Raw genomic sequence first — 14,790 nt, 5'->3', positions numbered from 1 at the left:
TCGTTCTCATGCTACGGCCCACAGCACTGCGTGCCGGTAGAACTTTCCAGTGGTGAGCACTTGAGATGTGGCTAGTGTGACTGAGGAACTGAATTTTTGTTTTAAATTTTAACTTAAATCATCGTGTGGGTCTTGCACCTGCCGGGACAGTGCACTTCTAAAAGGTCCATGGATCGCCTTGGAGATTTTGTAAACCTTATGAAATTGTATGAATGTTTGTAGAGTTGGATATGGAGGTCTGTTTTTCTCAGAAGTGAGTCCACACCTTTCATCAGATTCTGGAAACCACCAGAAGGATGGAAAACTGCTTTAGGGCTTTGGTGAAAAGTAAGGCAAGGGAGTGAGTAAGTATGCCCTCTGGTAACCACTGCTGTTTCTACTTTCTTCTATTTTCCTGTCCTCAGCTATAGGTGACTCCCAGACTGTTAGATAAGTTGTCAGCTGCTGGAAGGGAGCGATGGCTGTGGCCCTGGGCTGTGCAATCCAGGCCTCCTTGAATCAGGGCTCCACGCTTAAAGAGTACGATACTGAGTGTGAAGTCTTCCGTCAGCGCTTCAGGCAGTTCCAATACCAACAGGCAGCCGGGCCTCGTGAAGCTTTCAACAGCCTCTGGGAGCTTTGCTCTCAGTGGTTGAAGCCAACGATCCATTCTAAGGAAGAAATCCTGGAGCTGCTAGTGTTGGAGCAATTCCTGACTATTCTGCCCTCAGAGATAGAGACCTGGGTAAGGCTGTGCCGCCCAGAGAACAGAGAAAGAGCTCTGGCACTGGTGGAAGACTTACAGAGAGAACTTGAGATACCAGAGCAGCAGGTGAGAAAAGAAGGTGGGATCTCTGTTGTCAGAGAAAAAGAAGTAGCAGAGGCAGCTGGGGCCAGCTCAGATGTCTGGTCTTTGTGTTATCCTTCAGCCCCAAGTCCGTTTCACTTCTTCCTTCTTCCAGACTCAGCATATGAGTCAGTGGTTCTGAACTCTCAGACCCAAACCCGGTCTACAACAGTTACTTGGTAAAGTCCCCTTAACTGTCCCAAAGTGAAGTTCAGAGAAAATGTAACCTATATGCATACATCAAATAAAATATATCAATATAATATTCATAGCCTTGGGGACTAATGCAGCCAATGGCCTGTTTTTGTTGAGCCATGAGCTAGTAGTGGTTTTACAGTTTTAAGGGGTTATATTTGACAGACCAAATGTGGACCACAAAGACTAAAATATTCCTGTCTGACCCTTTCTAGAAAAAAAACTTGACAACCCCTGAGTCAAGTAGAGTCTAGCTGGAATCTAAAGCAACAGTGAAAGGAAACTAGTTTATTATACACTATTGGTGTCACCATGAGTCGGAATCGACTCTACAGCAACCCCCGCCACCAACAATGTGTATTTCAGCACATCCCTAATAGAGACCCGATGAAGTGGTCAGATGCTTGCATCTCTGCCTAGAATCACTGTGAGTACGCCAGCCAGCAATTCAGGCTGATACAGCTCAGATGCTATGAGCAGCGTGGCTGCTGGTCATGTGATTTTCCAAACAAGTCTTGGTAAAATTCTGAGCAAAAATAGTATGGCCTTCCTCTGGTTTTCACAGTAGTGCATTCCTAGAAAATTCAAGTTATGCTGAAACTATAAAGATATTCCTGTTTATATGACGAAGAGAGTGAGGTTCTCTTGAGAGGTTCTTTTTATCTGTATGGATGCCTGAGGGGAAGAGTCCAAAGTTGTTTGGGATGTGGGACCATTGTGCATTGTGAATATTGTATCCCTGGCCCACTAGACTCCAATAGCCACCACCTGCCATCACATCCAGAACGTCTCAAAGGGGTGGGGATGGCAGTGTCCTCTGTTGAGAACCCCCCTGTGAAACCTCTGTCTGGGGAGGCTCCTGGCTGAGCCCAGGCCAGGATCTTTGGGAGAAGGCACGCAGTGCTTCTAGGTGGGCGTATGGGGCGCTGCAGCATGTGGGTTGGTGGGGCTGTGCAGTAGCTGTGAGCATCAGGGCAGGTGTCCCGCCCTAACAGGGGTCTTCCGAAGTGCTCTGCTGCCCTAGGAAGGACGGAGTTTGTAGTCCCCCACCTTTCCGACTCTTCTGGGATTTGCCGATTAATTTAGATTTTAGCATCGTATGATCTAGACTTGTGCTGCCCGGTACAGTAGCTGCTAGCCACGTGTGGCTCCTGAGCACTTGAAATGTGACCCGTGCACACTGACGTATGTGTAAGTGTAAAATGCACAACAGAGCCCAAAGGCTTAGCATGTAAGACACCTCATTAATAATTTATGTTAATTACATGTTGAATTGATGACGTTGTGGATATACTGGGTTAAGTAAAACATGCTATTAAGATTGACCTCTGCTGTTTCTTCCTATTGTTTTTGTATGGCCACTAGAAAATGTAAAATTACATGTGTGGCTCCCATTATACGCCCACTGGGCAGTGCTGGTCTAGACGTCAGAGTGATGGGTTCTGTCATTTCCCCCAGGTTGGTAGGCAGGAAATGCTCTTGGAAGAACTGGCACCAGTGGGAACGGCACACATACCACCAAACATCCAACTGGAGTCACCTGAGCTCCACGTCCTGGGACCTTCCCAGGAGGCCACCGTGGCAGAGGAGCAGATCCCACAGGCAGGGCCACAGTACCCGAGGGATGGTGATGATAGGGAATGCCAGCCCTTTTCCGAGCCAGGTAAGGCAAGGGGCTTATGTTGCTTCTTTTGTTTCTGTTCTGAGAGAGCAAGAGCTCTCCAGGGTTGGGCCTGGGGTTAGAAACAGTGAGCACCCAATGGAAATGGACCTGTCTGAGAAAGAGGAGGAGGAGCAAATGATCTCTGGGAATAGCAGGGAACAAAGCAGTTAGAGAAAATGGGATTAGGAACCCGTTAAGCTAAGGACCCTGCTCAGAAGATTCTGCATCAGGAATTTGATACAGGCAAACTGTGTGAAATTGGATACCCTGGCTAAGGACTCATTTCCAGCAGCAAATCTTAAACAGTTGGATGTGCGATGTTGTAGATCCTGAGGGCTTTCTGTCACTCTTGGGCCCTCCTCACTTGCTTTTATGTGATAAGAGCTTCAGCTTAATACTTGGAGCAATATACACTGTACTCAGAACCTTGAAATGGGCTTCACCGCTTACAAAGTTATGAAACCCCTTGCCGTTGAGTTGATTCCAACTCATAGCGACCCTATAGGACAGAGTAGAACTGCCCCAAAGAGTTTCCAAGGAGCGCCTGGTGGATTGGTACTGCTGACCTTTTGATTTGTAGTCGAGCTCTTAACCGCTATGAAAGACTGTGTTTCTCAAAGTGCCATAAACCAACTGTCAGCATTCAAATCCCCTGGGGTGCATGTCTCCCAAGCTGCCCAGGTGAATGAGATGCATGATAAGTTAAAGCTTGAGAACCCCTGGCCCAGGCGCTACAGGGTTAGTAATGGAAGGAGAACGCCCTGATGGGGAAAGGCAGCAGGACTGCATAGCCTGGTTGTCCCGTGTTTCACTTCCCTGTGGGGTTTTCTTACACTGTTCCCAATGATTGTCTATGAAAGTTTGGGTTATATTCCCCGTCAGCAGAAAGTTAGGTTGTGGCTACATATGTAATGAATATATAAGTATATATGTAATGAATATATACATATAGTCATCACCAAAGAAAGAACTAAGATAAGTATACCTTTTGTATTTGGGGAACATTTTCTGTAAGCTAATAACTGACATAAAGTTGGGTGCCTATTGATGTAGTGCAAACAGAAGCTAAATCCCTTTTTCAAACATGGCATGGTATAAATTAATACTTTGCTGAGAACGGCATGTCTATGAATCACCTTAACAGCTACTTGTGGAAAGCTCTGCCACACTTAGACTCCTGTCACTGGGGAAGGAGCTAGTGGAGATAATCAAAACAAGGTTGAATAGAGGTAATTCAAGACAGCTCCTGTAATACGAGGGCCTACACTTTGTTCATATAATGAATTAGCCTTCGAAGAGGATAAACATGGTGGTCAGAAATGCAGGTCAGAGATTAAACAGTATTAGCTTACATGGTTCTTCTTGGAACACCATAACATTGGTAGTTTCTATTTCTTCTCTTAGGTTTTGATATTGGTAGCGAAAATGAAGAAAATATTTCCCAACAGAAGAAACTGGAGAATGCGCATCCATTTAATTTTACTTTTGAGGGTAATGCTCTCCATGCTCGAGTTTTACCAGAGAAGTATAAACAATTAGAAAATAAACAGGAAAACCTCCCGTATTTATCAGAGCTTGTAGGTGATCAGAACCACCCTCTAGGAGAAAAACCCTCAGGTTCCAACCTGGAAGAACATCTTATTCCTAAACCAAATAAGAAAAAGAGTCCACGAGGGAAACCTCACCAATGTTCTCATTGTGGTAAACGTTTTCCTCAGAAGTCACAACTTACTGGGCACCAGATTATTCATTCAGGAACAGAGCCTTATCATTGCCCTGAATGTGGGAAAAGTGTCCTTCGTAGGTCAGACTTTTACAGACACCAACGACTTCACATAGGGAAGAGGCCCCATGAATGCAGCATATGTAAAAAGCAATTCACTCGGCGGTCACACCTTATAGACCACCACAGAATTCATCTTGAAGGAGAAACCTATAAATGCCTTGAGTGTAGGAAAAGCTTTCACCATCCATCAAGTTTGAAAAGACACCTGAAAACTCATACAGGTGAAAAACCTCATAGATGTGATACTTGTGGGAAAAGTTTTATTCGACCGGCAGCTCTTACTTTGCACCAGACAACTCACAGTGGAGAGAGACCTTTTAAGTGTAATTACTGTGAGAAAACATTTAGACGGAAACCAAACCTTGTTATTCATTTAAGAATTCATACAGGGGAGAAGCCATACAAGTGTAGTTATTGTTCTCAAAGCTTCAGACAGAGAACAGGCCTTATTATGCACCAAATCACTCACTTGACAGAATTGTTGAGGGAAACAGGTTCTACAGAAGTTAACATTAATTCATAAAAATCTTCACCTGCAACAGCCAATTTGTCCTGAAAAAAGTTTTGTTTGAGCTATAAGATCAGCTCCCCTTCCCTTTTAAAAACCCATTTTCCAAGGTGTATGAATTCTCGGCTATCTACCTACTCTTGGCAACTGTCCTAGATTTGATTCATTCTGTCTGCACAGCTCTTATTTCTTCATTACAATGACTACTTACACTTCTTAGCATTTCAAAAAGATACGGCAAAAAATGAGGCTCATAAGTATTGTGAACGTCAACACTTCATAGGGACTTATGAAGAATAAGTGAAATGTTTTTAAGGGTAGGTCCTACCTATAGTAAGATTCCACAAATATCAGCATATTTTGGCTTCATTCTCTTTTTATGATAAAAGTATTTTAAGGCTATGAATATTCATGTAGATCTGGCTTTGGTCACATTCTATAATTTTTGTGTATAATGTTCTTATTGATGATTTCAAAATTGTCCCTTATTTCCATTTTTAATTTATTTTTTCTTTCCTGAGAGTTGGACAATGTTGACATTTTCCTCTTAACTTTCGGTTTTATAATGAGTCCCGTTCTGCTTTTGGCTTTAAAGTTCGTTTGGTTTTACTTGAAGTCATATTTGATAAAATAGGATAGGATTATCTTAGGTGAAGGGAAGGACAACACACAACACAGGAGAAGTCAGCACAGCTGGACTAAACCAAAGGCTGAGAAGTTTCCTGAACACAACCAAACACTTTGAGGAACAGAGTAATAGTGGCCGGGGGTATGGGGACCATGGTTCTGGGGGACATCTAGGTCAATTGGCATAACAAAAGTTATTAAGAAAATGTTCTACATCCCACTTTGGTGAGTGGTGTCTGGGGTCTTAAAGGCAAGCAAGCGGTCATCTAAGATGCATCAATTGGTCTCAACCCACCTGGAGCAAAGGAGAATGAAGAACAGCAAAGAAGCAAGGAAAATACTAGCCCAAGAGACAAATGGGCCACATAAACCAGAGACTCCATCAGCCTGAGACCAGAAGAACTAGATGGTGCTTGGCGACCACCAATGACCACTCTGACAGGGAACACAACAGAGAGTCCTTGATGGAGCCGGAGAAAAGTAGGGTACAGAATTGAAATTCACATAAAAGGACCAGACTTAATGGTCTGACTGAGACTAGAGGCCAGAAGATATGGCCCCTGGACTCTCTGTTAACCTGAAACTAAAACCATTCCCGAAGCCAACTCTTTAGACAAAAGTTAGACTGGACTATAAAACCTAAAATAATACTCGTGAAGAGTGTGCTTCTTAGTTCAAGTAGATACGCAAGACTAAATGGCAGCTCCTGTCCGGAGGCGGGATGAGAAGGCAGAAAGGGAGAGGAGCTGGTTGAATGGACACGGGAAACCCAGGGTGGAAAGGGGAAGTGTTCTGTCGCATTATAGCGATTGCAACGAGGGTCACATAACAATATGTGTATAAATTTTTGTAGGAGAAAGTAACTGGAGCTGTAAAGTTTCACCTAAAGCACACACACACACAAAAAGGATACAAATCTAGAATACCTCCTTGGAGCTCTATATTAATTTTACATCTTTAGGAGTATCCATCGTATTTGTGAAAGTCAGTGACATGGAGGAGACTGGATTGCTCCCCATTTCTATTCTATAGATGTTATATAGCAATTGTTAATAGCTGCCTAGCTTTTAAGGCTGGCAGTAAAAACAGGAAGCTGAAGGCCTTAGGAACAACGTAGCTTCTCCAAACGACGCTGAGAAAGCCCTTCTTAAGGATCCCATAATTTGTTCTCCTGAAAGCAGAGAGGACCTGTAGGAGTCACTTTAGATTTTTGCCACCGTGACGCTCCAGAATGAGCAGGTATTATTTCATAGTGTGCGGAGGATGTTGTCTGCACTACTATCAAGAAAACCAAGGAATATACAAGTGAATCAGCCTCCAGGGCACTCACAGTCAGGCGACCGGGGAGACATTTTACACATAGCTCTCTTGTACCTAAAGTCACCATAACATTCCCAAGAGAAACCGTTTGAGGACCCATGGGGAAACTATTTGATCTTTATTCCTGAATTCTGTCCTGAAACCCTCTCTTATTTCTTGGTTAGTGACATGGACTGAGTAATCTCAGAAATAACCAAAGCTTAGGTCTCCGGCCCATCTCCCTACTTCCTCTCCTCTAGTCCTCTGTGACAGATGTGGAAGGGGGTGAGAATGGATTTCAGCTCATAGCCTCTACTTAGCAATTATAATCAGTTCACTCTGCCTCCTATTCTGGAAATGGTAGCCACTGGGATGGGGTGATAGATTCAGCTGTCCCCAGAGTGATGTATAGGTCAGCTTCCATCTGGTGGTTTTCACTTTGCATCGTCAGACAAGACTTCTCAGAAATCTAGTGAAGCATAGGATCGCATTTTCAAGGATCTGGAACATTAAAATATTATAAAAATATTGATATATTTTAAATATTTACATTGAACTAATGTGTTTAACCCCTAACACAAGAATAGAAATGTATGAATTACTACAGATGACTTTGAAAATCTAAAATTTGAGTCCTTTCATGAAGGCCAGCCTATATCAATTAGCCCTAGATGAAGCCTGTTTATCCCTACTTTGCGTTGCATTTTATAGTAGTTCTTTGGGCATCTCTTCCTAACTAGGTTCCTTTCTTAAGAAGGAGGGAGAGTAGAAAGTGAGCAGTGAAGACCCGGAGGCCCCTCACCTTGGTCTGGGGCATGGGAGGGAAGAGTTCCATGGGCTTATCTCCTGAGACAGTATAGTTCACTCAGAGTAGAATGGAGTCCCTCCTCGTCAGATATTCGTTCCTCTCAGGCAAGGAACTCCCACAGATGCTAAGGAGTGCCACACACACACCAAGGGAAGAAGAAAGAGAGATGAAAGGACTCTTATCCCAGTTCTTCCAATTTCAAGCTGAAAGATGATATAATTCACATTGAGAAGTTCTTCCAAATATTTATCAAATAAATGAACTTGACGAAATCTCCAAGTCTTCGTTTCTTTTCCTATCATTTTAGTTTTTAAATATGGCTAGAAAAACTTGTCTATCCACCTGTAGGAGGCAGAATTATGCCCCCCCACAAAATGCCCATCTCCCAGAACCTGTGAGTATGTCACCTTACACGGCAAAAGGACATTGCAGATGCGATTAAGGATCTTGAGATGGGTTGATTAACCTAGATTATTCAGGTGGGCCCAGTGTAATTACATGGGCCCTGTTTCAGTCATCTAGTGCTGCTGTACCAGAAACACCACAAGTGGCTGGCTTTAACAAACAGAAATTGATGTTCTCAGTCTAGTAGGCTAGAGGTCCAAATTCAGGGCATCAGCAGCAGGGGAAGTCTTTCTCTCTGTTGGCTATGGAGGAAGGTCCTTCTCATCAATCTTCCTCTGGACTAGGAGCTTCTCTGCACAGGAACCTCAGATCCAAAGGACGCACTCTACTCCAGGCTCTGTTTTCTTGGTGATAGGAGCACCCCCCCTTGTTTCCCTCTTTTATATCTCAAAAGAGATTGGCTCAGGACACAATCCAATCTTGGAGATTGAGTCCTGCCTCATTAACATAACTGCTGCATATTCTACCTCATCAACATCATAAAGGTAGGATTTGCAACACATAGGAAAATCACATCAGATGACAAAATGGTGGACAGTCACACAATACTGGGAACCATGACCTAGCCAAATTGATACACACATCTGGGGGGCACAATTCAATCCATGACAGACCCTATAAGGGAAAGAGAGGGGCAGGAGAGTCAGAGAAGCAGATGTGATGACAGCAGCGGACATTGCTGGAAGGGGCCATGAGTCAGGGATTGCAGGCAGTCTGTAGGAGCTAGAAACTTCAAGGAACAGATTCAACCCTAGAGCCTCAGAAGAAACACAGCCCTGCTGATACCTTGACTTTAGCCAGTGAGACCATTTTGGACGTCTGACCTCCAGATCTATAAGGACAAATCTCAGTTATTTTAGGCTGCTAAGTTTGTAGTTATTTTTGACAGCAGCAATAGGAATGTAATAAGCCCCCAGTTGAGAGGTGCGTCTACATACCCTCCCCTCAAATCTGGTCAGGCCTGACAAAGCTACCCATTCGGTAGAGCAGAAATAACACTCTGGATTCTCAGGTGAGCTTAAAAGAGACCATGCAGCTTTCACTTGTTTACTAGGAGTTAAGGAGAAAGGCTGTGTCCCAGTTAAAGAATCTGTTTTTACGTATGTAGGATGCGTGGTGTGAGTGTGCGCACTGGTGCCTGTCTCTCTCTCTGTGCGTGCGTGCGTGTGTGTGTGTGTGTGTGTGTGTGTGTGTCCTTTGCAGATAGTTCTGGGCAGTGTTCAGTTCAATATTGGCTGAAGTTTCTTTATTTGACTTGGAAACTTAAACTTACCCTAGTTTAGAAACCTTACACATCTATTTCTCTACAGGAGCAATCTGCTTTTAAAAATCACTTTCTACATGGATTGGACTGGACTATGGGTTGGAGAGGGATGCTGGTGAGGAGTGAGCTTCTTAGATCAGGTGGACACTTGAGATTCTGTGGGCATCTCCTGCCTGGAGGGGAGATGAGAGGATGGAGGGGGTTAGAAGCTGGTGAAATGGACACGAAAAGAGAGAGTGGAGGGAGACAGCGGACTGTCTCATAAAGGGGGAGAGTAATTGGGAGTGTGTAGCAAGGTGTATATGGGTTTTTGTGTGAGAGACTGCCTTGATTTGTAAACTTCCACTTAAAGCACAATAAAAATTATTTAAAAAAGTAACAACAACAAAAAAATCACTTTCTAAATTATCTGCACCCCAGTGAAACAAATACCTCAGTGAATGAGATGTTTAACGATTTTTGGCTATAAAAGTTATGGAGAAAAACATGAAAGTCTGGCTATCATTTAGCTTGCTATATTTTCTGTCTTATTATTTTACACTGAAAATATATTCGTAGACTATAATTAATGTTACTTAAAACTTAAATTCTCATTGAAAAAATCAAAATGTATAGAAAACATAGAGTGAAAAGCACAAGCCCTCCCCAACCTCCAGTTCTTACTCTTTAGAGAAATTCATATTATCTCTCGTGTATCCGGGATATTTAAACATAAAACGTATTTTCTAGTTTTTACAAAAATGGAATCCTACCATACAAATTATATTGCAAACTTGCTTTCTTCGTTCAGTATGTATTAGCTATCTTTGCATGTTTGCACACAGAAATTCACTATATTGTTTTCAATGGCTGTAGTATAGTCCTTGGCATGGATTCACCACAATTTAATCATCTAAACCCCACTGGTAGACTTTAAAGTTGTTTCCAATTTGTAAGTAATTGGCAAGTGTGGCAGGCAGTTGAATGTCCCGGGATAATGACAGTGGTCTGAGTAAGAAAGTGCCATCTCAGATGACCACGAAACCATTTGAAAATAAGTAAACACAATCTTGGTATGCTGACCTGAAGAAAGTAAACAGGGAAATCATGTTGATGGGTAGAAATTTTAAAAATTGAATGTTGGAACTACAAACGCAGATGATATATTATCTAACTTGGTGTTTCCAAACTTTTATTTGGTGGCGACTGAGGTGGGGCGCGTGGGCTGCAGTACACTTAAATCAAAGAAAATCTTTCTTGAGCATTCAATATGTTAAAAAGTAGGGGTTTATCTGGATGAAGAAGGGGTCTAGGTTTAGATCATACGCCTCTAGTTTCACTCAGGTTGACTTTAAGGAGACCATGAGCCCCCTGAAAGGATATACAAACTTGTATGGTTTATGAGCAAAACTTAGATCCCTAAGGCCTATAGCATTTTAATTTTTTTTTTTTTAATAAGGAAGCTTGATCCACCAAAGTTTGAGAATCTGCTTTCTAGGGTTCTGAGGGGGAGAGTTTGAAAAACCATTCTCTAGTCCAAATCTCTACCCTATTGATAAATTAGGAGACTGCAGTGCTGGTATTTGGGTTGAATGGCTTCTCTCTTTTCCAGCTCTGATCTTAATAGAAAATTATTGGTTACATATTATGGTTTTTTCCTCTCTCCCCCCCCCCCCCCACTTGGGAAGACAAGCTCCTTGGGACAGGGATCTTGCCTGTCATATTCATTGGTTTGCACCTGGCACAGTGAGTGGTGCTATCAAGAAAGTGAAAAGACAATCCACAAAATGGGAGAAAATACTTGCAAATTAGATATGTGATAAGTGTCTAGTATCTAGAAAAAGTATATACATTCTAGAATATATATCTTTTTACAACATATATTTTTCTGTTGTTGTTGTTAGGTGCCATCAAGTCGATTCCAACTCATAGCGACCCTATAGGACAGAGTAGAAGTTCCCCATAGGGAGCCCTGGTGGCAGTGTGTTTAAGAGCTCGGCTGGTAGCCAAAGGTTGGCAGTTCAAATCCACCAGCCAATCCTTGGGACCCCTATGGTGCAGTTCTACTCTGTCCTATAAAGTGGCTATGAGTCAGAATCGACTCAACGGCAACGGGTTTTATATCTTAGACACTTTGTTGTTGTTGTGTACCATTGAGTCTATTCCAACCTGTAGTGGCCCTATACGACAGAGTGGAACTGCCCAATAGGGTTTCCTAGGCTGTAATCTTTAAGGGAACAGATTGCCAGGTCTCTTCTCCCACAGATCCGCTGGTGGTTGAAACCACTGATCTTATGGTTAGCAGTCTGGACACTTATCAGATATATAAATTGAGTCTTGAAGACAGTTATGGTTCACATTGGGTGTGGGAGGAGGTTGGGGTCCTTTGACCCCTTTGAAGCCTCTCACCCAATCTCGCAAGCGTCACCCCACGCTGCACCAGCCTTCACAGGTACCAGTTGGCAGCATGCCTGAGTTCTCAGGGAGTCTGACTCTTCCTTTCAGATGGCTTGTGCTCTCCCTCAAAATTCTCCTTATCTCTCTCTTACCCCCCCAGCCCTGGGTAAACCTTCTTCTCCCTGCTTAATCCGCTACCCTGGCTCGCCGCCACTCCAATTTCCAAGGCCTGGGGCCCTCCTGTCTGCCATTGGCTGCTTCTGTCAGCCTGACATCTCTGCTTTCCTGAGTGAGAACTGGGTGCACAGAGGATGCCGGCTCCTCAGCAGTGCGTCCTGACCAGGATGGCCGTGCACGTTGATTGTATCATCGTCTATTCTAATCTTCACAACCGCGTTCCAGGCAGATCTTGCATCTATTTACCCATTTGACAGACCTGAAAACAAACTTAGAAGGCATCTATGCCAAGAAACTGAACATTGGTCGTCTCTGAACGATTTGGTAACAAAGTTTTTTAACATTTAAATTTTATAATGAAGCATGCTACTTCTGCAAAAAAGAAGGTAACCATACAATATATAAATAAAGGAGCAAAAGCATTGGCCGATATCATAAAGTTGAGATGGACAGAGAACAGACACATGTCCATGTCTTCCAAGTTCCCTGTTCCTTTAACACCACATTGTCTTTTCTCAGGAAATAGCCACGGAGGTGGATGGGGAAGGAAGGGAAACCACAAACATCAGAAAATGGTTTCCCTCCGGCTTGGCTCTGACTGGGGCCCTTGCTCCAAGCCACTTGCCCTACTTTGCGCTGACACTTCTGGATGTTACCTCCAGGTAGCAGATGCTCACTGAGGCTGTAGGGCACCAGTGGCGTGACTAGGGCTTTGCAGGGGGTGCAGACCACATTGGCTAGACACTGTCAGAGGGGGTGACATCAAAATGACTGTCTACAAAATGTTTGTGCAGTGTTTCCACCGGGCGTACTAATAGGAGGAAGCGAGGCCACGAGCGGGGATGCCCGCAATCCCCGCGGTCCCTCAGCCTTCACCCGTCGGTGCCCTGGAGCTGCCCGCACTGAGCCCCCGTGGGCCCTGCACCCTGTGAGGTGCAGAGCCATGCTCCAACGCGGCTCCTGGGCACTGCAGGCAGAGGGCGGGGGCCGGCCCTGCTCCCAGGCGCACCCAGGCCCGCGCCCGCTCCCTGCAGGCTCCCTAGGCCGCGCTCAGAGCCCAGGATCCCCCTGGGCAGCCTGGCTCCGACCCAAGCCTCAGGGTTCCCGGCCCCAGGGTGCCCAGCAATCCACATCAGCTGCTCACCTGTAGCGACGACGGCGCACCGAATCCACCAGCCACTCCTTGGAAACCCTATGGGGCAGTTCTACTCTGTCTTACAGCGTGGCTAAGAATCGGAATCCACTCAGGGCTCTGCCACCAGTGCCCAGCCATGGAATCTTACCCTTTAACTTCCTAATATATCTAAGGGTGATGCTTGTCCTCCCACCCCAGAGGATGTGTGGAGGAAAGGACATTTAATTGTGAGTCTGGGGGTATAGGACTTGATTTTTGCTCTTCTAAGTCAACTAACTTCCCTGGGCCTCAGGTTCTCATAATGGAGAAAGGCTTAACTAGATCAGTGTTTCCCAAACTGATGTCCCACAACAATGTTCTGAGCAGTTAGGTGTCACGCACACACACCACAGAGGCTTCCGTGGTTAATTAGTGCTGGAAAACACTACAGACTTACTATAACCCTCTGCCTTGATCCCCTTGGTTTCATATTGCACATTTACACATAAACGCTCTGAGAAGTCCTCCAGTAAAGTAACTTTATCTAACACATTGATCCCAATTTACTTGGGTGAAAAACACTTTTTTTCCTCACACAACTCTTAATAGCTCACAAATTATATTTCTTAAATACCAGCTTGAGGTGAACTGAATAAGCCAGTTTTCCACGGGCTGTTCCATAACAAATGGGTTGCCATTCTATATGCTTCAGTGTTGACGGATCAGGAGGAAGAGAGACATCTAGTGTTTGCAAGGCCCATAGGTTTGTGCTAACATTCAGACCTTGTTGTTTGGAACTGCTGGACAGAAGGCAATGCAGCAGTGGGTGCTGGGAGGAAAGGAACTAGAGTGGAGGCGCTTCTCCTAGGACACACCTTTTTTTTTTTTAACAATATTTTATCGTGTTTTCAGGGAAGGTTTACACAAAAGTTTAGGTTTCCATTCAACAATTTCTACACCAATTATTCAGTGACATTCATTACATTCATCACAATGCTTGAACATTCTCATTATTTCCATGCTGGTTGCTCCATTTCCATGAATCTAGTTTCCCTGCCCCCTCACATGCTCATCTTTGTTTTAAAGTAATCATTGACCATTTCAGTGATTTTTTTTTTTAAAGAGCAGAGTACTTACAGATGTGACCTCAGGGATTAGTTCTGGTTCAAAGTTTGAAGAGTATCCTGATCAGGATAATAGTCTCGGCGAGTTCTCCAGTCTCAACCGGTCCAGTAGGTCTTCATTTAGGCAGTTGAAGTTCTGTTCCACATTTTTCTCCCATTCTATCAGGGTCCATCGATTGTGGCACTGATTGGAACAGCCAGTAAAGGTAGCCAGGCACCTTCTAGTTCCCCTGGCCTCAGGGTAGATGAGCGGTCTCAGGGTAGATGAGGCCATGGTTCTTACAGACTATTTGTCCTGTAGACTAGTTTCTTCTTTGAGTCTTTGGTTTCCTTGTTTCTATTTTGCTCCACACAAGTAGAGACCAATAGTTGTATCTTAGATGGCTGTTCGCAATCTTTCATGACCCCAGATACTACTCACCAAACTGGGATGTAGAACATAACTTTATGAACTATATTATGACAACTGACTGAGATGTTCCATGGCACTATGATCCCAATTCTTCAAACTCAGAAATCCAATTCTGAAAGTGTTTGGTTATGTCTAAGATGTACCCATAACTGTGCCCCATATGTGCTTTATTATATATATGAATATATGTGCATACATCTGTATAT

General features: G+C 43.9%; 1 protein-coding gene across 1 annotated transcript; it reads left to right on the top strand.

The window, feature by feature from the left end:
- Positions 1-457: 457 nt before the first annotated feature.
- LOC135228953 (zinc finger protein 449-like) lies at positions 458-4,993 on the top strand. The gene is made up of 4 exons (XM_064278483.1): positions 458-724; positions 2,591-2,684; positions 3,358-3,422; positions 4,070-4,993. Exons 1-4 carry the CDS (start codon positions 458-460, stop codon positions 4,991-4,993), a joined length of 1,350 nt encoding a protein of 449 aa, XP_064134553.1.
- Positions 4,994-14,790: the final 9,797 nt, after the last annotated feature.

Source organism: Loxodonta africana, chromosome X (genome assembly GCF_030014295.1).
Source record: "Loxodonta africana isolate mLoxAfr1 chromosome X, mLoxAfr1.hap2, whole genome shotgun sequence".
NCBI classification, from domain to species: Eukaryota; Metazoa; Chordata; class Mammalia; order Proboscidea; family Elephantidae; genus Loxodonta; species Loxodonta africana.
The sequence above is the reverse complement of the archived record's forward strand: the minus strand, read 5'-3'. Positions and strand labels throughout refer to the sequence as shown.